General features: G+C 53.1%; 1 protein-coding gene across 1 annotated transcript; it reads right to left on the reverse strand.

Moving 5' to 3' along the window:
• Positions 1–1,528: 1,528 nt before the first annotated feature.
• On the reverse strand, positions 1,529–26,912 carry smad6b (SMAD family member 6b). Its single transcript, XM_056281834.1, has 4 exons — positions 25,461–26,912; positions 21,891–21,947; positions 21,074–21,151; positions 1,529–2,453 (listed from the first exon to the last, which is right to left on the reverse strand). The coding sequence occupies exons 1-4, from the start codon at positions 26,260–26,262 to the stop codon at positions 1,909–1,911; spliced, it is 1,482 nt and encodes a 493-aa protein (XP_056137809.1). The 5' UTR covers positions 26,263–26,912; the 3' UTR covers positions 1,529–1,908.
• Between the last annotated feature and the right edge of the window lie 355 nt (positions 26,913–27,267).

Consider the following 27,267-nt stretch of genomic DNA (forward strand, 5'->3'; position numbering starts at 1 on the left):
TGGAGCAGATGCAGCTAGATGTGTGGTGTAGCCAGGCCTCTACCCAGCTTTGTCTAATGGGGCCTCCGTCTCATACCCAGTGTGGTGGCTTGTGTAATCTGCTCACTATGTGTCTTAGCTCCTTGCCACCCCATATAATTGTCCGCCAGATCCTCTCCAGTGGTGATGTGGGCCCTTTTCCCATAATAGAGACACAAAGGAGAGGGATAATAGCCCCCAGTTGTAGGGAAGAGCCACTCCTCTCCGCTGTTTGAACTCCACACAGTCTTGGCTCCAGACAGACGACAGGCCTGGAGGAGGAGGAGGAGGAGATGACAGAGACGCTGCACTCAGCAGCCAGACCTCCACCAAGATGATGCACTCGGCATTGGAAAATATTTTTCTTAGAAAAAGAAATTACGGAGGCATCGTACGAAAAGCGAGCCGTCTCCTCATTGTGCGTTTCAGCTCAAAGCTGATAATTCACATGTGAATCTTAAAAAAAGAAAGAAAGAAAAAAAAAGGTCACTTAGGACCCCCCCTCCCCTAAAAATAGCCCGAACTCTGCAAAAACACTCCCTTGGAAATACATCACATCCTCGTAACTACACGTTTCAGCACTGATTAGACTAGAATCAGTGTTACTGCTGAATAGCTCTATTGCTGAATGTTGGCAGAGATATTTATGCCCCCACCCCACCCCACCCCACCCCACACCACCACCACCACCAATCTGACAACCCAACACTAGCAATTACCAAGGAAGCCAGCTAAACCACATCCACCTTGGCTGTAGTTTTTAAGATTCCAATAGACTTTTAAAACTTCTTGGGTTTCTCTGCAGACATTCCAGTATCAATGTGGCAGATTGGGGCTGCTGCATCCCTGGTCGATTACAGCAAAATCCATTGTGAGAGGAGCTGGGTGCAAAGATGAGACCTACACTCAAGGGGGGGGGGGCCGAGGATGTTTCTTCTCAGTTCAACTGAGGAGTGAGGACGTCCACAATCCACGTTGGGACACGGAAGATCGGCACACTGAAACATCGCCATTCCTCATATAACAGACGGCGGTGCTGTACTTGTGGACTGCTACGAGCTCCTCTAGATCTGCCACAGGTTCACGCCTCATGCTAGCTAGCCTATACAATAGCACGCTATTAGCATCCAGTGATTCGTGCTCAGCATTAGTGAGGAGAGGGGCATTGCATATCCGACGTGGGTCGTCTTCAGCCCAGAGCAGTGATCGCGAAACCCCCCGCCCCCCCCCGAAGAAGGTCCTCAACCCTTGGCGTGAATACTAGGGCCTATATTTGTGCTTCAGTATGGTGTCGTGTGTGGTCACTTCGACACCAGTGTGAAACGGCACATTTGTCTCCTCAGAATAGCAATGGGCATAAGTGGCATCGGTGTCTCGCCGCCACAAGCGGCGGTGACATCCTCCATGTCATGACGTCGTCAAAAGAAGCTCCGAGTGCGAGTAAATGTCCTGCATTGGTGGACACAGCGTGAAGAATACAGACCAAGCCAGCAGAAATATTATGCGAATACTTTATTATCAATGTGTGAAAGGTGTTAGCTTTTTGTCTGGATATTAATAGCATATGAAAACTATACACCAAATCCAGGCTCTTCCTAATTTTGCTGTATATTTCTCAAATTGGTATTGAAAGATTTTTTTATTCTTATATATATATATATACATACATACATACATATATATATATATATATAAGCCAAAGTGCATTTTCCATTTTTTTCCTCTTGTCCATATACACATTGCACCATACATAAATAATTACATTGTAAAAATGACTCCTTATTTACAAGTATAATATATATTTTATATAATATATAAAACTTTATATTAAATCTAGGTAGATGATATTTGGGATAGTTTGTGGGCGGGGGGGGGGGGGGTCCATCTGTGTTATCTGTGGTTGTTGAGTAGGATCTCCAGCCAGCAGGGGCAGGAGGTGATGAACTGTCTCGAGTAGCAGGGGCCCCAGCCTTTAGCAAAGCTGATGCGCACGCTGTTGGGGTCGTAGGGCCCGTCCAGGAAGTCGGCCTCGGCGGTGGTGTGCCTCAGCAGGCACGAACGGTCGTAGTCGAACACCTTGACGGAGTAGCCCGGCATCACCTTGCGCACCACCAGGGTCCTGCTGCTGGGCACGTCCAGGGTGGGCGAGTTGACGAAAATGGGATGCTCGCTGCGGTTGTACGCCCACACGCCGTCGGGCTCTTTGCTCAGGAGGATGCCGTAGCCGATTTTGCCCCGCGTCCGCTGTACGGTGCTGCTGCGGTGCTCCAGGTGGAGCTGGCCCAGGCAGAAGCCCGTGCCCTGAGGTAGATCGTAGAAGATGCTGACAGCGTGCTCGTACACTGTGTAGAGGCGGCCCACACGCGTGCGGTGCTCCCAGTACGCCACGTTACACCAGTGGCTCTGTTTGGGGGCGTCGGGCGACAGACTGGCATCTAGGAAAGACAGAAAGAGTGATGGGGGGGGGGGAGGGGGAGGGAGGGAAGGTGTCTCATTAAAACCCAAACATAAACAAAAGCAAGCCGGGCTAGTAAAAAGGAAGGATTAAGTTTAAAGGGATTAGCTATCTCTTTTTATTGTTCGGAGCAGATGGCTACACTATAAATACTGAAGGAGGCGTTGTATTGAAATCTAAGCCTTGTATAAATACCGGGACATGCATACCTCTCCAGTACGCACACAAGCGCACACCCACACACACACACACACACACACACACACACACACATACACACCAACACATAAAAATAAATGCACACACACTACTATAGATATCCTGAATGGCTGAAACAAAGGTGGGGGGCGGGGGATATTTTAAGGTCAGTTGGATTCGAGACGTGCACTTCCTCCCTCTCCCTCAAGAGGGCAGCACGTTGACCGAACAACGCTGACCACTGTCCAGAGCCTGCTCCCACACGGTCCGTGCTCAGCTTCAGATCCGAACAACCAAAAAAACAACATCTGACTTCCCTCCGAACGACTCTGGATGAACTACGCAGCCTCGGTCCTGAACGGTGCCGCCTAGACGGAGACGCGGAGGACGCGTCCGGATGACCTCCCGACCCGGCCGGCCTCACGACGAGTCCCCCGTTCCGACGAGCCACGAAGAGCAGCGATTAAGAGAGAAGGCGCCCCTTTTTCTACGGCGGGACAAAGCTCCCGTCTCCTTCCCCGCCATCTCCCTCCAGTAAATCAGCTCGTTAATTCAGCCTTCACGGCCGCAGTCTGCGAACTCTTTCCCAGTGACAGCCCTCGGCACTCCGCAGTGAGTTACTGCTCCCTAGGTGGACCTCCATCTCCACCCCGCTAAACAGACACAAGGCGCTGCTAACTGCGCGGAGCCCTTACAGATCCCCCCCACCCCCCCACCCCCGCCGCCCCCGTTTCTGGGGAGTCAAAACGAATGGGGGGGGGGGGGGGAAGAAATGATGCGGCGAGGACAGCAGAGGAGGGCGGGAAAGAGGGGATCGGGCGAGGAGCACTAAGAATTCCATGAGCTCATATCCGTCTCCTCACCTCCCTACTACTCCTGGAGAGTACGGGGGTTTCTCCCCCACTCACTCTCACACACACACACACACACACACACTTCTTCTTCCCCACATTCCAGAAGGGAAAGGGGGGGTGGGGTGGTGGGGGTGCAGGGAGAGAGCCAGGCAGGGGGTCCCCCACCCCCCCCACCCCCATCCTCCCCCTGCTGTGGGCCCGGGGACGGCATTCAGCTCCCTGACAACTTAGCACAAGCCCGTGACCCGCTGACCTCCCAGCCTTCATGCTATCAGCTCCCATTAACTCACACACAGAGTGATGCCATTATTTTGCTTCAGAGAGTCTATTGGCACAGAGGATTTAAAGCCTGGGCCTGTGGCCTCATTCCTTTCAGTCCCTCTGCTCTCAGGGCTTAATGACTGCCCGCCCCATTAACAAACGCCTTTAAGGTGGAGCATCGCGCTTCCACGGAGCAACAAATGCCTCGCTCACCTCCCGTCCGACGAAACTTTTCTGCCGGGTGACCCGCACTAGTAAAGTTTATACAAAGATTAGCAAAAAAACGTGGGGCAGAGCCGCACGGACAAAAAAAAAAAAAGGGGGGGGGGGGAGCCTGCTGGTTCAAGGCTCTCTGTGTTGTGGATATATAGGGCGGATTAGAGAGAGAGGTGGGAGTGAGCTAGTGAGCGATGGACTGAGAGGGAGAGGGCGAGCATGAGTGGAGGGTGGAGGGTGGTGGTGGGTGGGTGGGGGTGGGGGGGTCCAGGGTTGCAGACAGGCTTTCTGTGTGTTTGCGCACACCACTGATGGCAGAAATGACCCCCCTCTCTTCAGGGGCCCCAACATGCATGTGCCATTAGTGAATTCCACACTCCGGCTCCTACACTTTGAGCCCAGCTTTTACTGCAACGCCGCTCGGCCACACAAAGAACCCAGTCCCAACTTGTTTATGGCCCTCTATTGTCTCGAATCAAATGGAGCCCACACATCAAGGTAAACTCACTTTGAAACCGTGGACACAAACACAAAAGACCAAATGGCGACCATCCCCTCCTTTCAGATGAGGAAGAAGAAGAAAAAAAAAAGAACAGAAAAAAAAACAAAAAAAACGACTCGGTCAACGGTATCTAGTTTTCACACGTAGCCTGGAAAGACAGGAGCCAGTAAGACTGTGAGGACCAGGAAGAGGAATGAGTGGGACAAAGGTTAGACATGTATCTAATGTTAAGGCTGAGCCCGGGGGGAAGACAATGTGCACGCCACAAGCCAGGCCTTTTCCTGTCTCTCTCTCTCGTGTCCTGGGCCTACGTGTGTGCCTGTGTCCCGCCGGAGCGGGAAGACCATCAGCCCGCCTGTTTGTGTTTCGTACGGAGATGTGTGCGTCTTGGCTAAAGTGAGTCAAGCTAAGCGACCACCTGCGCGTCTGCGTCGGTGAGAGAGGCGTGGGCCGGGCGGAGGCGGCGGCGGCACGGGGGTGGGGGGGGGTTTCTGAAGGGATCCGGCGCACGAGCTAATTAGAACCTCGGGAACAAGATGGAGGCATCTCCGACGGAGAGGCTGTTCGAAGTACGACTCCCCAATCCACGAGCGAGACCGCTCCTCAACGACTCCCGGACCGCCTTCTAGTTTCTCTCATAGTCTGCAGAGGTCCGTTAATCTCCTCTTAAAATGCAGATTAGAGAAATCTAAATCCAGTTTAATCAACCGTGTGTGTGTCAGCTACAGAAGTGAAGGTAGACCTGAACAGAGGCCTAGGCGATGTCCACGCTAGTTCGGAGAAATCGGAAAATGCCGTTTTCATGTTTCAAAAAACAACAAAAAAAACGAGTTGTAAGTTTCCGTCCACACTAGCGGTGACCCATCACCCGTTTTTGCGCGTTATAATCCAATTTACGACAAATCACCTACACTTTGCGTTACTCCCAACGGGTTTCCGAAGCAGGCCGTAGTGATTCATATTGTAGCGAATTCAGGGGGGGGGGGGGCAGAGCCCGGGAACCGTCGCCACAACCGGGACGCGAACCCCTACCTCCCGCACCGCGGGCGACAATGTTAACCAGTCGACTAAAGGGCGCGACCCGTTAGCCCCGCGACCCGTTAGCCCTGCGACCCGTTAGCCCAGGGCTAACGTGTCTACTTATTCGCGTACGTTACGCTCTCTCCCAGGCGGTCCGTGGCTCCCGTTCATTTCGGTGCCGTTGGAAAATCAACTCGCAGAGATGGGCGAGTAATCCATCACGGTCGACGTTAAATCGCCTTTATTTTGTGGTCGAGGTTACGTTACCGCCGCCCTGGGAGACAAATCAGTCCGCCGTGACAGACTGCCTATCCCGAGCACGTTTCCGGTCTCTGCGCGGGGTTTCTCATATCGTGAATGGAAAGCCATGAAGGTCCGGTAGGAAGGTCGGGAGACCTCACCCGGAAGCTCCCAAACACCGCGGCGCGCTTTAGAAAAGGGTCGGGAGTCGTGTTAAACGGGCTACAACATTCAAGAACACTGGAAGGGTCCTCCAAGTCTCTTCTGCCACCTGACCCAGAAGCGCCATCTGAGCTCACGCAACGTCAATATGCCCGCTTTCCCAAACGGCTCCGTTCCCCCCAGTCCACACTGCGACGCAAGACCGCCATGTTCACATTTATCCATTTCGGGGAGCGTTTCTCTCTCTCTCTCTCTCTCTCTCTCTCTCTCTCTCTCTCTCTCTCGAAAAGATCACGTTTTTCGGTGGTCAGAAACGCTGGCCTGGTGCGGGCGGAGGGCCAAAAAGGAGAAGAGGATGCTTCGGACGGGGCCTTCGGGCCAGCCCCGGGGCTCAGATCAGACGCCAAAGCCAGACTCGGAGCCCGGCTCCGACCGCAGCGCAGACGCCCACCTCGCTCCTCTCCGCTCGGAGGCTTGCAGAGGGTCTGTTGGAGGAGGAGCCAGGAGGGGCTGGGAGCAATTACTGCGCTCTGCAGCCATTTAACCCTGCCACCTTTTAACAGCTCCGTTTACACATTAGAAAAGTAGCGCGTGTTATTATTGTTATTTTATTCTCAAAAGTCTCTCCTCTTAGTGTCAGTCTCGGCGTCGGGTGGACGCGCGGCCTCCGCGCTTCCCGTGCCGTGCCCACAGACACCGAGGGCAACGGGCCGGGGTGGTTAATCGATCCCGAAACCCAACAACAACAACCAGATGTAACACACTGAGCGCACAGAGCTGATGCACAGCTGTGGCGTGGTGTAAATACATTCCCGATAACGCCTACGAACGAGGACACCAACTGTACCGGCTTCTGTGGCCCGGGCAGAAATATTTGGAGAGAGAGAAAAAAAAACAGCCAAGACAAACCTTGCTCTGTGACGAGGCTGGCCTGAATTTGTGCACAGGTGACCAAACGCAATGCAAATAAACAGCCCGAACGCCCGTCAGTCGGACCAGGTCCGGCCCTGCACCTCTGCGGCCTCACGTACCGCACGCCGGGGGCGCAAGAGCTATCTAACGAGCCCCCTCTCTGACCGGCAGCCGCATTTGGTGAGCCGAGTTTGATTTCCATAACAAGGAGCGTGCTCCATGGAAACCATGTGAGAATGTTCATTTTTCTATCTCCCCGCAGGCCGCCCCGATTGGAGGAATTAGGAGTATCAAAGACCGAACATCGGGCGCCGACAACTCGCGAAGGCTTAAATCAGCCTGTTGGCACCCGGGCGAGCAAACAATGACACACGCTCGAGTGTTTGTGCGAAAGAATCGACACGGCGGGCCCAGCCTTGCTGCTTAACATAAATAATTGCCCTGCATGCACAAGGTGAATGCCGGGCGGCTCGGGTTTGTCAGCTGTGAGTGATCATACAGGCTTTCCTGACTCATCTGCGTTCGAATCTATGAACTTGTGTGCCGTACGGAATTTCTGCTGTTTATCCCTGTTGTGTTTCCAGTGTCCCTTCTTTGCTTCGGATTTATTTCTTAGTTGAAATATACATATATATGTATATATGTACTGGTCATGACTATACAAACCACGCTTCAGCAAATGAAATGTCAGTCAGTACGATGCGACTTAATGGGCCTGTGTTTGACACGGCTAAACAAACGGAAAACTGTGGAACGCTGTGCTATAGGACCCTTTGCGCTCAAGGGCGAGCCAGGATAATTACTACTAAGTACACACAAAATGGTGGGAGGGGGGTTTGAAAGTTTCAATAGCCATCCTTGATGATCATCCAGTAATGCTTTTAAAGGCAACATGAAAAGGAAGAAAAAAAATAAGGGCAGAGGGGGGGGGGGAGAAAAGAGTTGCCCCGGGGTAAACACGGCTCCCCAGCCTTGGAGTGAGATGAATGGGAAGCCGAGTGTCAGGGACAGGCAGACAAACAACAGCTTCCCCCGAACGCTAACACCGCCGAGCTGCGGGAGCGTCTACATTACACTCCAGCGCTCCTAATCCAGGAGGAGAGCAGGGATGAACTCACTCCTCTGCAAACTCTGCTGTGGAGAAAACACTGTTGCCATTCCCTTTAAGCAGCCCTGGCTACAAAAAAAGGGGGTGGGGGGGTGAGAGAGCGAGAGAGAGACAGAGAGAAACACAGAGAGAGAGAGAGAGAGTAGAGAGAGAGAGAGAGAGAGAGAGAGAGAGAGAGAGAGAGAGAGAGAGAGAGAGAGAGAGAGAGAGAGAGAGACAAACAGAGAGTGAAAGAATGAGGCAGAGAGAGAGACAGACAGACAGAGAAACAGAGAGCGGGAGACTGAGGCAGAGAGAGAGAGAGAGACAGGGAGTGAGGCAGAGAGAGAGAGACACAGACAGAGAAACAGAGAGCGGGAGACTGAGGCAGAGAGAGAGAGAGACAGGGAGTGAGGCAGAGAGAGAGAGACAGAGAGAGTGAGGCAGAGAGAGAGAGGGAGAGAGAGAGAGAGTGAGGGAGAGCGAGAGACAGAGAGAGTGAGGCAGAGTGAGAGAGAGACAGGGAGTGGGGCAGAGAGAGAGAGACAGAGAGAGTGAGGCAGAGAGAGAGAGAGAGTGAGGCAGAGCGAGAGACAGAGAGAGTGAGGCAGAGTGAGAGAGAGACAGGGAGTGAGGCAGAGAGAGAGAGACAGACAGACAGAGAAACAGAGAGCGGGAGACTGAGGCAGAGAGAGAGAGACAGGGAGTTAGGCAGAGAGAGATAGAGAGTGAGGCAGAGAGAGTGAGGCAGAGAGAGAGAGACAGAGAGAGATAGAGAGAGAGAGGCAGAGTGAGAGAGACAGAGAGAGAGTGAGGCAGAGAGAGAGAGACAGAGTGAGGCAGAGAGAGAGAGACAGAGAGAGTGAGGCAGAGAGAGATAGAGAGCGAGGCAGAGTGAGAGAACAAGAGAAACAGAGAGAGACAGACAGAGAAACAGAGAGAGACAGACAGAGAAACAGAGAGAGAGAGAGAGAGAGAGTGAGAGAGAGTGAGGCAGGGAGGCAGAGAGAGACAGAGAGCAGTAGGGCGACTAGTGGTCTATTATCCTGTGCCAAGGATTAGATTCCCCTCCAGCTATTAGACTCTACCAGTGAAGTGAGGGGGGCCGGGTGGTGGGAAGAAGGACTCATGCATGTGTGCTTGCAAGCATGTGTCCTTGTGTGTATACCGTATTCTGTCGGTGTGCGTGCATGCGTGTGTGTGTGTGTGTGCGTGTGCATGCATGTGTATGTGTGTGTGTGTGTGTGTGTGTGTGTGCGTGCGTGTGTGTATTTTGGGGAAAAAAAGTCATCTTTTCACAGAGATGTGCATTCCTGAGCCACCCCGGATTTTGTTAGATTAAACTCCGTTTGATAACTAAAACAGCAAAATGGCAAAAACCCAAAGCCCCCCCCCCCTCCCCCCGCATCAGAGTGCGGTATGGGATTCTGTCGACCTCGCTTCCTACACGCAGACCTAGAACTCCACAACAGGCCACATTTATTCTGGCGTCTGGGTTATCTCTCCCATCAAAGTCGGCTTTATCGGGCCAGACATGCTAACTGGAGCTGCTCTTATATGTTTATGGATTTTTTTTTTCCTCCTCCTCCCTTAAGTCTGGTGGCCCTTCTCTGCTCAGAAATAGAGAGACGTAGAGGCACAAAGCGAGAGAGAGAGAGAGAGACAAGAGGACGTGCTGGGGAGTAAACTCGGAGGGCCAGAGAAACTGAATCCAGTCACCAAGCCTGGCTGGTCACAATGGGAATGCTTTACATTGTCATCCACTTCCTCCCCACTTTCCCTCTGTTACTGTTTCGGGATGTCTCCTTGAGGGAGGAAAAGTGCTGTACCCTTGATAGCAGATAACTAACAGAATCCATAAATTAAATCAATAAACAAGGGAGGGTGTAAAAAGCACAGGAAGCCAGGAAGGCGAATACGGAGGAGCTGTCTGGACGTGTGAGTAAGAGACCGTTGGTTTGAGGGAGAAGGCTCCTTCTCTTTTTTTCTCTCTCTCTCTCTTTTTTTTTTTTTTTTTTTTTCAGGGGAAGAGAATATGCTGTTCATTTCCTCCAGGTTTCCTCCGAGGCTCCGCGATGTGTCGGAGACACAAAACACAAAAACGCCAGGCGCATATAGGGGGCCGAGGCGGGCTAGCTAGCGGTGATGCCAGTTAGACCTATGGGAGTCCTATAAGGTGGGGTCAGAGCCCCGTCCGAGCCGCGGGACATGTGAGAGGACTCCATGTCCACAGGCGCCGCCGAAGGCCACTGATGTCTGAGCGAGCGAGCAGCGGAGCACCTAAAGCAAAACACTCAATGAACATCCTGCTGGGTGGCTGTGCCCTTTCACCTCCTCGCACAACCTATCCCTGTGTGTGTGTGTGTGTGTGTGTGTGTGTGCGCACGAGTGAGGTTTCGAGCCAAGTGGGTTGGAGCTTTTTCGGCGGAGGAGACCCCGCACATTCCTGAACTCCCCCTGCCTCTCCCAGTGCCTCCTCACTTCCTACTCTGGTTAAGACCAGAGCGGGGGTGGGTGGGTGGGGGGGGTGCAGCAAGGAGGGACGCTCTTTTCCTTGTCCTTTAAACTCAACAAGGTTTGGTCATGGCACATAACTCTTGCTCCCCCCAACCCCCCACCCCCCACCCCACCCCTCTCCTTTCCTCAGTGTTCATCAGCTCGCCAAAGATTCCATTTAGTGGAAAGCTCTCACAAGGCCTCGCGTGTAACACGAGAACGGTGGCAAAAGGTTGGCCGTGTGACGCCAAAACATTAACGGGCAACTTTGCAAAGGTATTATTTCATTTCGGGAACGGAGGAATTTCCCTCCCCCTCCCTCCCCCTCCCTCCTCCTCCCCACAAAGCTGCAGTTTGACGTCATGAATTCAAATGTAGATGTCGCGTTTAAGGATCGGTTAAGCATCTCATACCGTCCATAATGTCCTTGAACAGAGAATAAAATAGGCAGACCCGTTTCCGGACATTACGCCCCCCCCCCATTGTGGAATAAACGTGAAGCACAAGTCGCGACTCTGCCTTAGCTTGCATATATAATCAAGCCGTATTAAAGGCTTGCCCTCGGACGAAGGGTAACAAGGAACTCTATTATTACTACGAGTTATATTAGTCCGACTAATCTAAGGCGAAAGGCAGATATTTGGTTACCGCCGGGCCGGGAGGTGGAGCAGCGATGATGGACACCGTCGCCTTCCAAACAATGGTTTCCTATTGATCGGCCCGGCGGATCAGAGTCGGTGAGGAGAATGTGTTCTGTCAGGATAATGTGGCACCCGAGTCTCTGTTTCAATCACAACACTTGCTGGGCTGTAACCCACACTGCCCCACCACGGGCACCCAGACACCAGCTCCCCAAACACAGACCCCCACCCCCATCACCACCCCCCCCCACCCCCATAGACACACACACACTCCTGACAAGTCTGGCCGTTCACAACAAGCAAGACATTCATTAAAAATGCAGGAGTGAACATTTCCAATAATTCATAAAGTCCCTGCCTGTCAACATCTGCAAAGGATCGTGAAGCTGAGGGGAATGGCAGGATTTCATTAAGTAAATTACGTGCTGGCAGTCGCTGCGAGGGGAAGGGGGGGGGGGGGGGGGAGGGGGCGCTGCAGCCAGCACTCTAATCTGAACCGTACCCTGAAACGCGACAGCCTGACTGCACGTACCGCGCCGCATGGCCAAGGCCTCAACAACGCACACAAATACGAGATAAGGAACGCACGCGCGACAAAGGCGGACGCCGTCTCCCTTGTGGAGCACGGGCGGTGGGTGGGGCTTGCCCCGCGAGCCCGCTAACAGCGCTCCACAGAGTCGGCCCCGGACTCCTTCAGAGGGGGCGTACACGCGCCGCACACCGAGGAAACATACGTTTGGCATCCGCGCGCACAGCGAGCGTGTTATGAAGTTATGAAACCGCGTGTCGAGCGCCGCGCGGTGAAACCGGCGAGCTCGGTCATTGGACGACACCTCACCAGCCCCTCCTCAGAGACGGTCCGCATGTTCGAAGGTCGAACCCGGGAAAATGTTTTTCGCTTTCTGGGACGCGATCAAGAGACCGCACGTTATGTCTGCCATGCCTTGCTATGACCACCGAGCAGCATGGAGGTGGCGCTGGCGGATCAGGTACGTGACGGCGAAGAAGAAGAAGAAGCAGAAGAAGAAGAAGAAGCGAATCAAGTCTCCTTCTCTGGGTGAGACCGGGACGTGGTTTAGAGACCGTTTTCGGCAGAGTAGGACGGGAAGTCATGGCCGTCCACTTTCGAGTTCCTGTCCATCCCTGTGGCCGCTCGGGGCTTGTGTGGAGATGTTGAATGACATGGGCCTCCACAGTTAATCCGCACGCAGCATTCTGGAGGCCCGAAAGAATGCCCTGGCTATTCAGAGTTTTAAAAATACTGACAGCCATATAGGTTCAGGCACAACTGTCAATGCTCCTCTGGGGAGGAAGGGAAAAAAAAACATTCTTAAATCTATTTTAGCCGGCAATCAGACCACAGGCCTAAATCATAGCCGGCCCAGGCCAGTCTCTGGATTTATAATTGCGGGTAAAACGGTCAGAAAATAAAAAAAGCATCCACAACTGGCACCTCTTCCGCTGCTCTGGCCCTCCTCCCCGGGGCAAAGCGAGGCTAGCACATTCACAGTGGCCATCTCAAATGGGGTATTGTTCCCCCGTGTAGCCTTGAGAGGAGGCACACTAAAACACTAAACTAACAGTTGGACATTCCATACATTTTTAATAGCGTTGCGCGCTCTTTATTTGTTGCCTTAACCCCTTGCCCCCTCGGCCGAATGAATGGCGCTATTGGTAGTGGCTGGCGCTGTGCTGCGGCGCGGAGGGCGAGGAGGCGGCAACAGGCCGACCTACAAGGGCCCGCCACAAAATTAGCTCACTCGCTCAGCTTGCTAAGGTAGAACAGGGCCATGGGAACATTAAGAAGCCGGGCCGCCACCCCCCCCCCCCCCCGGTACTCTCTGCTAAATGCGGTTCCATCCGGGCTTAAAATGGACGCCGCCCGTTTTACCCTAGGTGAGCGGAGTGAATGTAAAAAAAAAATTTAAAAAAAATCTGAAATGACTTTTGGTCTGGTATTACCAAACGGTAAGGACAGCGTCCTAACTCGGACCACGCACGGGGCTGCGGATTAATCTTTAATCCGAAAAGTCCTCAGAAGTTAGCCAAACACTGCCACCACTCCGGCTGGCCAAGAGGAGGGAGATAAATGATAAGCTCGGCGGGCAAGTTTCTGTTGACATGAAGTATGGGGGGGGGGGGTTTGCAGGCCCCCGCCCCCACCGGAAGACCGTTTGAGATTAGCACGGTTTTCACCCTGCAGGTAGGAAGTCTGATTACCTCAGCGCCGAGGGCGTGTGGGTTGTGTTTTTTTTTTGTTGTTGCACAGAACAACTCGAAAAGTCAACACTTAACGCACACTCAGCACCACACACTGCGCGCTATCCTCCTTCAACCTTGTTCGCCATGAACGCGGGGTCGACAACAAACGGGCACGGACTGACCGACGATTAACGAATGGCGCTTCGGGGCGGCGAGAAAACAGGAGGTCGCGCCGCTCCAGGCCAACGCTGGCCTGAGCGTTGCTGCACAGACGGGAACAGCGCCGCCCTCAGGCGAAAACCACCTGTACGCAAATCGGGCGATTCTCTGTTTTAGCAACCAAACGAGCAGGTAGGTATCCTTTTAAGGCCGGCGAAGGCCTCGTCGCTCCCAAAAGCAACACAAAAAACGTAATGTTCGGTTACAAAACAGTGATTCCTCCCCCCCCCACCTCCCCACCCCCATCCTCTACATTCAGCTCCTCCTCCAATACACGGTTTCTCCCATCAGCGATGAAAGGGCGGCCATTCAGAGAGTAACCCACACTACATTACAGTGCATTCAGTAAATGCTGCCACTACCCCCCCCCCACCCCCACCCCCCCCACACACACACACACACCATACGAATGACCCTTTAGGTCACACAGGCTACAGGGTGAGCTTCCACATCCCCCAGAGTCCCCAACCCCCTGACAGGGAAAAGGAGTTTCGGGTGCTACGCCACTCGTAACAATGCTGGAATGAGGAAACCGAAGGAAAACAAAACCTTATCGTACTTATCAAAAACTCTTTTCAGTTTCTGTGCGCGTACGTGTGCGCGCGTGTGTGTGTTTGTGTGTTACGTAAGAGGAAACGGAAGCCGGCCTCCCAGTACAGGAACAGACCCGACAAGAGGAGGACGGGACCCTGGGTACAGACCCTCACGCCGCCGCGGAGAGAACAGAGCGCAAGATCCCCCCCACAGGATGCATTTCTGCACCCCTCAGCTCCCAGCTTAAAATGGACACTGCAAATTGGACACGACAAGCGGTCGCGAGGAGAGCCCCTCACGTCCCCCCACCCCACCCCACCCCACCCGAGACGCTGGCCTTCTCTTCAACATTCCACGGCGCCCCCCCCCCACCTCTACCCCTCCCCACCCCGCCCCTGTCAAAGGGGCAATTCACCGCCCGTGCGCTGCTACAAAACGCAGGCAGTTTTTTAAAACAGGATGTTTGTCCGAGGCCTCCTTCCCCTCAAATAAACAATCCGCAAAACCTGATTTCTGCCGGCAGGGTGGAAGTACTCGAGTCACATTATTTCCACATCCCGTATCCTGGAGCGTTGGGGCTCCTGGGGGAATATGGGTAGCCATGCGCTGGGTAGGCACAGGGCTGCGGTGGAAACCTGAGGCCATGTGCCAGGCTGCAGGGGGAGATGGGTCCGGCCTGCGCCATTCTGGTGTCTGGACCGGATGAGGGAGAGGTACCGGGGGCCCTGACGGGCACGGGGGGAGGAGAGGGGGAACGTGGCCCGCACTCGACGGCGTTGCGACTCCACCGGATCGCGCCGTGCCCCCCCCGCGGTAGGCTGTCTGCGGTGCTGTCGCGGGACCGAGGCTGCCGGCGCTCACAAGAGGCACAGCGGACGACAAATTACAGAAACAAATGATTGGAAACCAAATTATTTGGGAGCGACGCCGTCCACCAAGGAGGACGAGGGTGCAGTTTTAATGTGTTCCATTACGCAGGGTGGCTGCTTTGCTGCGTGAGGCAGCGCTCACCGGAAATCCATCATTTTGGGTGTGTTGTGAAATGATGTCACCAACATTATGTCACCCAGGCATCCCTGTTTAGCTCTGCGAGGAGAAAGTAGAGGGGGACTTAAAATTCTCCCCTTAAAATACCAAGGGTGCTGCGCCGAAGCGGCTATATGAGCTAACGTGGCGAGAACACGTCGAGACGGTCGAGAATAAATTAGAGGTGCCGTCTAGACGCCGTCTTTTCAGATCTGCAGATACGCTACTTAATTAGTTTCCGTGCAAAAGTGGAATCACATGCTTTCAAAGTCTGCTCAGCATCTATGGGTCCGATCTAATCCGCTCTCATCAAGCGCCGTATCACATGCCGCGATTACACCGTCTAATTACTGCGTGCATTTCCACTGTCTCCGACACAATGCAGAGGGCGAGGGCCCGGCGCTGACCCCTCCCTGCCACGGACCCAGCGAAGCTAGCTGTGAGCCGGACCGGCGGGTCAAAACCCCCAACTCTCCCGAGGTGTGTGGACCATAAGCACACATGCCAATGTGCCGGCAAGGGGCCCCGAGAGAATAAATACACATAAAGCAAACCAATAAAAGACCCGGCCGCACACGACCCGAGTGGATGAAGACAAACGCCCGTTTGAGGTTTCAGCACCTGCCATGTGCACCCTTTTGATTTTCCCCCGAGCAATCTGCGCCGTGACTCACACGGGGCCCTGCCCGTCCTCCATCCCCCGGCTGCCTCGCTCCGCCTGGAAAAGCGGCTCGGTAATTCTGAGTTGGACCCGACGCGCCATCTGCCAGGGAGGCGTCCCGGGAGACTGCGCCAGCCTTGCTTCCACGAGCGCTGCCGTCACTTTTCGGAAAACCCGCCTGCCCTCTTCCCTTCAGACAAGTGCGGTGTCTTCCGCGTCTGGCCACCTTCAGTATTTCCACTCACCGGGTCCAGCTTTCCTACTCTTGTGGGACGGGGAGAAGAGGAGGAAATAAAAGAGGACAATAACACAGCGTGTCCTCCGGTCGCTCCCCGAAGGGTTGCTGGGTTCAGCCTGACCGCGGGCCCCCCCCCACCCCATCCCCCCCACCCCCCACCCCCATCTCACACTTTGCTGCTCCGCGGCCCGGCCCGATGCGAGCGTGTGCGTGCGGCGTTGCGCCGACAAATTCCAGGGAGGCGATTAAAGACACATCCTCTGACGAGTGAGGGACAAGTGCACACTGGCGAGGGGACCCGACCCCGGTCTAAACCGAGCACACAGAAAATGTCCACGCCAGACTTCACCCTCCCCCCCCCCCCACACACACACACACACGTTTGACACCGCTGAGCAGAAAACACCTCCCACCCCATCACCTCCCACCCCCCCACCTCCCCCGCAGCGACGCACATCTTAACCCGCAGAGGAGCGGAACCTCCAACCTACAGCCCGCTTTTGGCACGCCTCCTCAAACTGAGGACAAGGGAGGAGAACGGAGGAGCAGCATTATAACGAAGGACTGACAAACATAAACGGCCCCTAAAGTCGGAGACAATGCGAATGGAAAAAAAAAAAGAAAAAGAAAAGGAAAAGCCGGTGAGTAGGGGGTGAAACACCCCCCTCAGACGGCCATACAGGAAGCAATGAGACCTGCTTCAAAGAGATTCAGCGCGACGTCCACACGACGCGGCCCCGGCGCTGAGGAAACAGGTGCACAGGCGGGCAGGGGGGGGAGCCACTGGCGCAGCCACATTCCCTCACACACATGGCACTGTGGCACACCACGCCGGGGACTCGGGAGGACAGGCCCTCTTATGACGTCAGCAGGCATCAAAGTGACCCCCCCCCCTCCCCCAGCCCCCAGCCTCCGGAGTGGTCTGCCTTCCACACCGTGATGCAGCCGATATTCAAATAAATCACCGAGGGGGAGATATGAACCGCATACGACTGCTGAAGCAAAGCCCGGTCAGATTCAGTTGTGTAGCTCTAAATCACAATTTAGCCCCGATCACAGTCACACTGCATTCTGTGCAGCGTACGACATCCCACATCCGTAGACTCACAATCTGGGTGGGCAGTAACGCCGCAGAAAAGGGATATGCACTCACACACACACACACACAGGTGATCCATCTAAACAGTGTCGGTAAGAAAACATTGATTCAAGCTACATCTTAATTGGGGGGATGCGCCACATCTCCATTTATAATCTGTTCTGAACAAGACAAACAACCGCAAGCATCGGCGAGCGCAACCAGGACGACGTGCTTTCTAACTATACGTAATCTGTAATGCAAATCTGTAATTAAACAGAGCTAATCTAACAAGCAGACTCGAGGCGAGACGTGCCCTATGGAAACACAGTACCGAGTCGTCCAACGCAGAAGGGAAACTTGCCCCTGTGGCACCGAACTGCCCCCGAAGCGGTGGAACGAAGCTCGTCTAACAAACCGGCTAGTTCTGATACGCTTCACATTTCATTGTTCGACCGAGAGAGAATAAATATCCCTGATGGGAAGTTCTGTAGCTCCGGGCTTAAAACTATGGCTGCATCGCCTAGTGAACTGCTTTCATAAGACTTCCTAGATCCTGAATTAAGTTAAAACCACATAGCTACTCCAGACACTCTGTTGAAGTTGTAAAAGCGGGGGGGGGGGGGCGACAAGAGTGATCCACAGGTCACATCATCTCTGAACTAGCAAAAAAAAAAACCCCGTCTACATCGAGTCACCTAGAGTCTGGGTTCCAGGCCTGTGCCTCACTAATGAGCAGAAGAGGGTGCATACGGAGACCTTCTTGCCCCGGCTGAGACGACACACGGGGCACATCACTTTGTGCTCTGATTAACAAGTTATCCTCCGACATTTGTTGGCGTATAAATCACCAGCCAGTTGCAGCTCGCTCTTTTCCTACAATATGGATGCTCTTCGGTGGCTTAAACACACGATCCTAAGCCCAATCCTCCAAAACACTCCCAATACTGTCCAAATGCACCCAAACCTAGGGCCGGGTATGAAGACCTAGTTCTGACTTGGAAACTGCTCCCAGACTTCCGAGACGCGAGTATTTGTTTTGAAACGCGTTTCAAGGCCACTTATCAAATCCTGCGAGCGTATTTTCCTTTGCGGTTGCAAAACAAATGAAAAGCACGGAGCATGAAAAATATCTAACCCCCCCCCCCCAAAAAAAACCCCCTTTTAGTCGTCTGTCAAGAGCTGCTGCTGCGAACATCGTCATCGATGCTGCGTGTCAACACGGCGTGCGGCCTGCTCCCAACACGGCGTGCGGCCTGCTCCCAACACGACTGCCCGGAACAAACATTTTAAAGTGTGGCCGAGCTTCACTAAAGGAAACAGCAGCACAGCAAACTGCAGCCTTTGCAGTGAGCTCACTTCATAAAAGGGAGGAGGCGCCCCCAATATGGAGAAACATATACTACGGGGGCCGTTTTCGAGCTCTCTCGCGGTTCCAGCCGCCTTAAGGCCCCGGATCCGGCTACTACTGGTACCCTTAACACCTCACACAGGTACAGCAACACAAAGTGCACGTCTAACTTTCATATGGCAAGACAGGAAATTATATTTATATAATAGATACTAGTTCCCAAACCCATATCGATCCTCCTCAAGTTCATACCCAGAGAGCTCCCAGTTGAGGCTGCCGGTCACCACTGCAGCGGGGAGACTGAATTAAAGTCAACCGTCTGCAGTTTCATAGTGATAACCTTGGAACGAGAGTCCCTAAGAATGGCAGTATCTCGGTAGAGTAACTTGTGTAAATGTGCAAAATCACAAGGGACGACCGACGTCCTAAAACACCCCAACGCACGCACCCTCCTGAGCCTCTGCACGACGGTGAGATAACGGTCTCTGTTTTTGAATGTTTCGGTTTCTTACTCAAAAAAAATTAAAGATCAGAATCAGAACGCGGGGGGTTCGATAAGAACCAAACCATACCGTACCCAACCCGAACAATACCACAATCAAGAGAGCGACTGGCTAAGCAAGGTAGCGCACACCGCATTAAGCCATCGCCCTTCGATGCAACACCCACTGTCCTTCCAAAACCCAAGTTGCTCGGCCTGCCATAGCCAACGGCCTGTAGAAACACTAACGCAGATGGAAGAAACCGAAGGCTAGTGTGTCTAGATCCTCCCTCCTCACCACAGTCCCTGAGGAATTGTGTTGCGCGCTCTGACAAGCCCCTCATTTGTTGACTTAGGGAGTGTCGCCGGGCCATGCTGAGGTGGTGACAACATGTGCACCGGGGGGAGGAGGGGGCCTTTGGCTGACTGAAAACGTCATTGCCAGGTACCCACGTCGGTTGTTCGGTGTCCAGGCCTTTGAGCCACGGCAGACCCCAGCGCAGGAAATGCTGCTCCTGCAAGGTCCAGAATGAGGGCTCAGAAGCCCAGTCCACATCAGCATGATACTATGCATGCAGACCGAGGTCCAAGCTTGAAGGGGGAAGACATGTTGAACCTATGCCATGAGGAGGGTGTGTTTCATTTCAAATCAGAGAACAGGACTGTTTCTACTCGCTTCCTTTGGTGTGGCCCCATTCACAGGAGCACCCCTCCCTATAGCCCACTTACAGCCCAGCTAGATAGGGTTGTGTGTGTGTGAGAGAGAGAGAGAGAGAGAGAGAGAGAGAGAGGGAGAGTGAGAGGGGGAGAGCGAGCATGCGGGTGTGCAGAAGTATGTACGCTTGTGTGTGTTTCTGAGTGAGCTTGGATCTTATTACAGTTTGATCCCACTCAAATATTTCTGAAAGAAAAACAGAGGAGGGGTGGCCGGCTCTGTGGCCAACGCACACGCCCCACTGAACCTCTGCACAGCTCACAATGAAACCTTTATCTCGGCAGCTTTCACTGCTCCTAAAGGCCTTTAATGAGGAAGGATAAAGCGCAACATTAAAACAAAATTACCTTCATAAGTCTGTGCGTTCATCCTGGCGAACAACAGCGGACGCGCCACCGCACCGTCCAGGACGCTCAACGGAGTGCGTTCAGAGCTGGACTCTTTCTTTCTTTGCTGGTCCAGGTTGAACCATTTCAAAGGCGGATGCAATAATCATAAGAGTCCACCAGATCTGACGTTTATTGCCCCCCCCCCCACCCCCATATCCATTCAAAATATGTCTAATCTGTGCCGTCTGGTTAAGCTAAAGGGGACCTTTGATAGGAAAGTGATTGATAGTACCAATTATTTCCGGCTTAAAGCTGTACAGTCAGAAATGCACATGCTTCCCCCCCCCACCCCCAACCCCCAACCCCCACAAGGAAACGTGCAAACCTACAGCCACAGAGAAGCCACTGAAGGCCCACGGCGGCGTCTCCGGCTTGCACAGAGGAGAAGCTCTGTCCGAAGTCATTGTTTCTTACACAAAGCGGCGGAGAGCACAGCAGCGGACGTCTCACGCTCTGGGCTAAATACTCTGCCTATGTCCACTTCCACCCCCCCCCACCCCCCCCCCCCTTTATCCATACACACCGGAAGAGGCCCAGCTCCTGACAGATTATGAAATATTACTTCATTTCTATGGTTCTCCCTTTACAACATCGAGGTCGTGGGAGTTTTTGTTTCTTTTTCTGGACTCCATAACGGAATTAGGAAACACTTTGGCAAACAAGCATCTCCTGTTAAGACTGTATGGCCGAGGCCGCCGTGGTCACACCGGGACTCGGGCTAGCAACCTCCATCTCACCTCCACCTCCATACGTCACATAGGAAGTAGCCTAACATTTAGGTTTATTACCCAATACAAATCAATGGGAGAACAAGAATGGCAGCACACACACACACACACACACACATACACACACACACACACACACACACACACACACACACACACACACACACACACACAGAATGAAAACAAACGTGGCACCCTTTAAAGGGACCGTCTGGCAACTGCGAGCGGCTGGCTGACAACAGAGGAGGAGCAGCCCGGCCTGTCTGCCTTCTAAAGCTAGTGGTTTGGATCATGATTGATACCCCGGCGAGTTTGGCTGCGTCGCACGCCCCTTTGAAGGCTGCGCTCCTTTGATGGCTTGCAGACGGATTTCTGAGGCACACACTCACCTGAGAATTCCCCCGGCGTGGTGTTTGGTGAACCGGCTGCCTCCGTTTCAGTGTAAGACAACGTGGAGTCTGACAGATCTGCGGGGAACAAAAGAGAGCTCAGCCTCTAATCTCCGCACACACCGCTGCCCCGACCCCTCGTTCCCCATAAGAACAATGGGAGCGTCCTGCAGCCCAGCTCATGGCGTGCAGCGAAAACCACTTTGGCAGCTTATGTCAACATCTATTGTACACTATATGGATATTAAACACAGTTTTGCATTCATAAGAAAAAAAATCACAACCTATCTACCAACCCTTCAACGTGTATAATCACTGACCTATAAATAGACTGCATAAGTGTGTGTGTGTGTGTGTGCACATGGGGGGGTTGGTGGGGGTGGGGGGGATTAATCAACAGGCTCTTTTCAATGAGACCCTCCCTCCCCTCAACCCTCCTAAAAAAAAAAAAAACCCAACCCAGCTGTACAGCTAGCAGCCAGGCTCCAAAGTCCCAGCAGTCCACACCACAAATGTCCCACACGGGCTCCGGCTGGTAAACTGACATTATGCCACATGCTGGCCCGAGTCGCGGCCCAAAGCTGTTACACAAATTCCCAGCCAGTGTGCCTAATTACGGCCATTCAAGTTGTTTGAGCCCCGTGTTTCCCCCGAGCTGAGGACTCGGCTGAGAAGCGGCCATTCAGCGCGCTTCATTATCCAACCCGGCGTGACGTACGCACGCACGCACACGTCACAACCTTAAAACAGCCTGGGGGGGGGCGGAAGTCGGGTAAAATGTTGCACGGACTCGAACCGCGGCGCTTTCATCACTTACCCAGTGGCTTGTGTTCCTCGCTAGGGGAGAGTCTCGAGTAAGGGGGCGGGGGTGACTCTGCAACACAAAACACACAAGGGTCAGTAAGGTAGAGCCCTGATCTCTGCTGCAGCACCTTAAGAACAAGCGTGTCAGCGTTAACTCGAAAGGCGTCTTCCGGAACATTCACCGGGCGGGAAACAATCCCGTTTCGGGAGTAATTCCGGGGCAGGGGTGCGTTAGTAAGGCACGGTTAAAGTGGGAACGGCGCAGCGGTCAGATGGACCGCCCAGCGCCGGAAGCGAAGCCAGCTGCAGGCGTGTGAGTCAGTGGAGAAATCAAAAAAAGGTAGTTTTGAAGAAAAAAAATAAAATAAATGTAAACTAGTAATAAGAACCGTTAGCCCCTAGCTAACGGGTCTGACTCTTTAGCCGAGCGGTTAGTGATGTCGTTTTGCGGTGCAGTACACCTCGTATCGAATCCCGCACCGGGCAAGAAAATAACCGGTTACATAAATATCATCAACTGCACTTTCATGTTCCCCCTTATGGCAGGGGTCCCCAATTACTTTTCAAAGTGGGCCACTTTTAGGGGCACTTTTAAAACCACGGGCCACTCAACCTCCAGCAGCATGTTGTTCGTTAGTTTGTTTTGGTGTCGATACGTTGCAGGTATTATAATTTAAACAGAGATTTTTCATCTATTTTTCGATATATTACTAGTCTTACTTTTACTAAGAAATTAATTTTTATTTTTTGGTAGGGAAATTAAAAAAAAATCTTCCTTCTGGCATTTCTCCAAAAATTCTCGCGGACCATAAATCAACCCGTCACGGGCCGGACGTGGTCCGCGGGCCCTCTATTGGGGACCCCTGCCTTATGGAAATGTTCCAGCTCACACTCTAAAACTTTGCACATCCAGCAGCCCCCACCCCCACCTCACCCACCCACCCACCCAGCAAAGTGCGTTACTGTGGGGAATGAGATAATGCCCGTTGCAAACGATTGTTTAGGAAGCAGCTTGCGAGCGCTCCCTTTTTGTTTAAAGCGCCCGCCATACTTTCTGAACCTTTCCCCCTGAACCCCGCGGGACGGGCCTCGTTAAACATGCGCAACACGTGTCACAACAACACGCTTTTGACGAAGAAGCCGCCGGCAGCCAATCACGTCCTGTCACATCCAGCCCCGCGCGACGTTGCTGCCATACGGCAGGGGTTTAGAAACCAAGCTCGAAATAACAGGCGAACCTCGACTTCTTCTACTACTTCTTCTTCTTCTTCTGCTTCTTCTGCTTCTTCTGCTTCTTCTTCTTCTTCTTCTTTTTTTGAACTCTGACCGTCTTTAGATAGCTGGGAAGGAGCGCGGAAACGGAGCGGCGGAAGGGGGGGTGGGGGGGGAGAGAGCATAAAGGGGGAGGAGAAGTTGGCGGGCGCGCCGTGACCTCGCCTCCAGGGGAGCGGGGAAGGAGGGACGCGCAGCAGCGGCGGGTCCTTTAAGAGCGGCGGCAGTAATTGCCAGGATCTGAACTCAGCCACTCAGATACACAGCGAGTCAGCCTGGCGCCAGCAGTATGCAAACTGTATATTATCACCACTCCTTCACCTAAATAGCATGAGGGGACCTCCTTAGGACAAAGGGCTCCTGAAGCAACTCGAAACTGATCTCATTTGAAAAGCATAATGCCCGGCCCGAGAGGAACGCTGAAAGTTGTTTTTGTCGTCAATTAGAAGCCGAGCTCTTTCCCTAACGTTGTTGTCCCTCGCAAACGTTAAAGGGAAACGAAAAGTGCTCGGTATCAGTTGCTTTACTCTTAAATCAGATTTATGAGTGGACACTGGCAACTCCCCCCCCCCCAGCACAAAGGACGGCTATGTCATCCCTGATGATGATAATTAGCTGCTTCTTACTTGCCCATTAACAAACCATGTCAAACTGGGTGATTAAGGAACTGATTCCAAGGTCCCGGACCTGAATGGCATGAAAGAAATACCAGTTCTATTGGGACACGCATGAGCGCATGTGAGCTATGTCTACTACAAGCCCAAGTTCCTATAAAGGGTATGTGCCCCTCTCCCCTCTCCTGCGTTTCATGCGGCTGGTTTGAGACGAAGGCATCAGCGTTACACTCCCTCAAGGAAGGAAACGAAGTCCCTCATCCTCCTTTGCGACACCATCTACTCATAATCCAAACCCCGTGCTTTAAATGCAGCGTTGAAATAGCAATATTATCGGTTCTGTTCGGGCAGGACGCGAGGGCCAAAAGCCACACCGGGTCCCAACATTTGCACGCTATGAATCCTGATATTGTTACACTTATGACTTTGGGTTGCCTGTCAGAGCCAGCTGGCCCTAGTAAACATGGATGTTATGGAAAATCCACCTCCTGTGCCAGTGAAAGGACAGAAATACTGACGCTCGCATCTTTACACACGATACCGCACGTTGTCATCAGGTCAGCGGGGTCGGGTGGACCAGTGCTTAAGGTATGCCAAGTCACAGGCCTGCCCCTGCCAAAATGTAGTCTGTTTGTGACACAGGTCAGAGAGGTTCTGTCACCGATAGCACCCTGTTTTGCAAGTTATGCTCAATGGCCATACGCAGGTCCCAATGCACCGAAGCGGCCTACCCTTGAAAACGGGCGAAATGACACTCCAACCTGGGCTTTAGTTACTATTACACTGCAAAACCGCCATGACCGAGATATTTACAAACACACATGGTGCCCCATTGTGTCAGCGAAACCCGGAGGCCCTTAACAACCGTAGCAGCGCCCAAACAGACACACAAGCTGTACGTCATCGCGGTGAATTTGGGCTCTTTTCGTAGCAGCGCATGGAAAGTGCAGCCGCGCAGCCCTGCAGAGGATCATCTCTGGCATGGTGAGAAATGCTTAAATGCAAGTTGACCGGTGATGGTTATCTTTTAGACTGAGCTGGACAGAATTAGGATACATGACATCTGGCTCTTGCAGACTAACATATTCTCACATATTCTGTTTCACCGTATCTATTCGGGCCAACAAACCACCCCCTCCCCCCTCCCTCCCTCCCCCAGCCCAAAGTGAGACGATAACTCTTATGGTGATAGAAAAAAAAAACAATGGGCAGGTTATTTAGTAAACAGGTTAATTTTTAAAAAAAAGAGTAAACAACCATTCAAGGACTGCTTCAAAGTCAACTTCTGCCATGCAACTCGTAATAAGGCCTTTATCCCCTTTGTCCCTGGCGCCGCGTTCAGACGCACAACGCAAACCTAATAATTAGCATACAGCTGCAGGGTAAGCCTTGATATGTTCCCCATGTAGGCGTAGGACACAAAGAGAGTGACACGAGTAAACAGCGGGGCACAGTGGAGGGAGAACAGGTGAGAGGTGGCAGTTTTAGTTAGCAGAGAGAGAAGAGCAGCAGCAGACAGGAGGTGTCCCAAACAAGACTAGCGTAGGATTCTGAAGATCCTATTCTTTGTGTATTTATCCTAAGCACATGCTAAGTTGTATGAGTAGGGTTATGAGGGCCCCGCCACGGCATGCTTGAGTACACAGATGATACCACGGCAGAAAAAACCGGTAGTTTGTATGTGTGTATACCCTTACCTGGCCCACAGAGCCGACTATAGTGATAGGGGTTGCAGCATACTGTCGGACCGTCCAGGGCCCCAAAGCTCTTACACTCACAGAGTGGTTTAAGCTGGGCTGAACACTGGAGGTCAGACCAGCGGTACAGTTTACACACCAGCAGCTGTGGAGATGCCATGTGACCCCCCAACCTCAGCTCCGTCCGGGACACCATGACACAGTCGCTGGGCATCCCTCCTCTGGACTCCACTGCTTCCAATAAGGTATCCAAGGTTTTTTCCTTTAGCCTCTTTAAAAGAGAATAGGTGGCTGATTTCAGTTCTTGCTCCAGCACCGTGCGGGGCATCGGCTCCTGCGTCTCGGAGGAGTCGCTGTCCCGAGGTCCGAGGCTCCTCAGCACAAAGTGGCACGACCCTGGTTCCCGACCCTGAGCCGGATCCGGGCCCCGGACTTGCGAGTGGTCCCGGTCTTTGAACAAACAGCACGTCACCGTCCTGCATTCGCTGTCCTGCAGGGAGCGAGGGCTGCCCTGCTCCCGGTGCACACACACCGCCCCCCCATCTTGGTCCGAAGTAACCCCCGACCCGCCGCTCTCCGCGGGGCTCCGGGTACACACGCCCCCCGTGTCCCCCACCACAGGCGACCCGCTGGGGGTCATCGGTCTAAACTCCGTTTTGGGAATTTTCTCTGGGTTGTTGCCGAACACATCGTCCCTACAGCCCTCGCCAGTTGTGCCATTTCCATCTTCCCCGTCTTTATCTGGAATCAAACGGCTTCTCCAGAGTCGCCGCACAAGACCTGAGCGTTTCGTCCTGAACATACGACAATTTGAAAATCTATATGTTTTTTTTTTTTAGTCTTATTGTATCCGAGTGCTACAGATACTTCTAGGATCGTCGTGCACCATCAATGTGTGTTAAATGGCCGTGCGACGCGTGCACAGCCAGCGGAGGAGCAGCAGCGGCGGCGGCGGCGCAGCATTCGAGTCAAGGCGGCTTCGTCGCATCTACAACAGCGGAGCCGCGCGAACGACGCACTGCAACATGCTGCTCAGAACGCCTTCATCCAGCCTGCTCCTGCGCCCGGTACGCAAAACGGGGGGACGGCTGCTATCCAGGATCGCCGCGGACTGGTCTGTCTACAGGACTGCTACGAGCGGATGGCCAACATAACGTACATGATTGCATGCCAACATCACAAACCCGAAATAAAAAAGTATCCGAAAAAAAAAGGAAAAAAAAAAAAGGAGAAGCAACCTTCAAGCGAGGGCAGCAGCTCGCAGCCTGTTTAGTTTCGGGCTTTTAAAGCGCTCGAACTTCTACGCCGGCAGAATGGGCATGAATGAGGCACGGTGAAGCGATTTAATCCCAAGAAAACGCTGCCTGCCTCTCTCTCTCTCTCTCTCTCTCCCCCTCTCTCTCTCTCCCCCTCTATCTCTCTCTATCTCTCTCTCTATCTCTCTCTCTCTCTCTCTCTCTCTACATGTCACGGTCCGTGTGGTCTTCAGCGAGATCTCGGTGCACACTTTCTTTTACGATCCTAAGAGGGGGAGAAAAAAAAAAAAACCTCCATGCGATGTGAAGCTAGAGAGAGAGAGGGATCAGTCCGGCTCCCGCTTCCTTACTCCGTTCAAGCCTGACTGCAGCCTCGCTCCCTTTCTTTCCCCGTTTCTCTCGCTTTTCCTTTTTTTTTCTCCCTCGCTCTCTCTCTCTCTCTCTCTCTCTCTCTCTCTCTCTCTCTCTCTCTCTCTCTCTCTCACTCACTCACTCTCACACACGCGCGCGCGCGCACACACGCATACGCGCGCGCGCACGCGCACACGGGG

This window comes from Lampris incognitus, chromosome 6, assembly GCF_029633865.1.
Source record: "Lampris incognitus isolate fLamInc1 chromosome 6, fLamInc1.hap2, whole genome shotgun sequence".
NCBI lineage: Eukaryota > Metazoa > Chordata > Actinopteri > Lampriformes > Lampridae > Lampris > Lampris incognitus.

Excerpts from the sequence above, each read along its gene's own strand:
- smad6b (XM_056281834.1), bottom strand. The coding sequence starts at position 26,262 with ATGTTCAGGACGAAACGCTCAGGTCTTGTGCGGCGACTCTGGAGAAGC. Across the intron at positions 21,948-25,460 it reads TAGTCGGCTCTGTGGGCCAG|AGTCACCCCCGCCCCCTTAC; the intron begins GTAAGGGTATAC and ends TTTGTGTTGCAG. Across the intron at positions 2,454-21,073 it reads CACGCCGGGGGAATTCTCAG|ATGCCAGTCTGTCGCCCGAC; the intron begins GTGAGTGTGTGC and ends TGTCTTTCCTAG.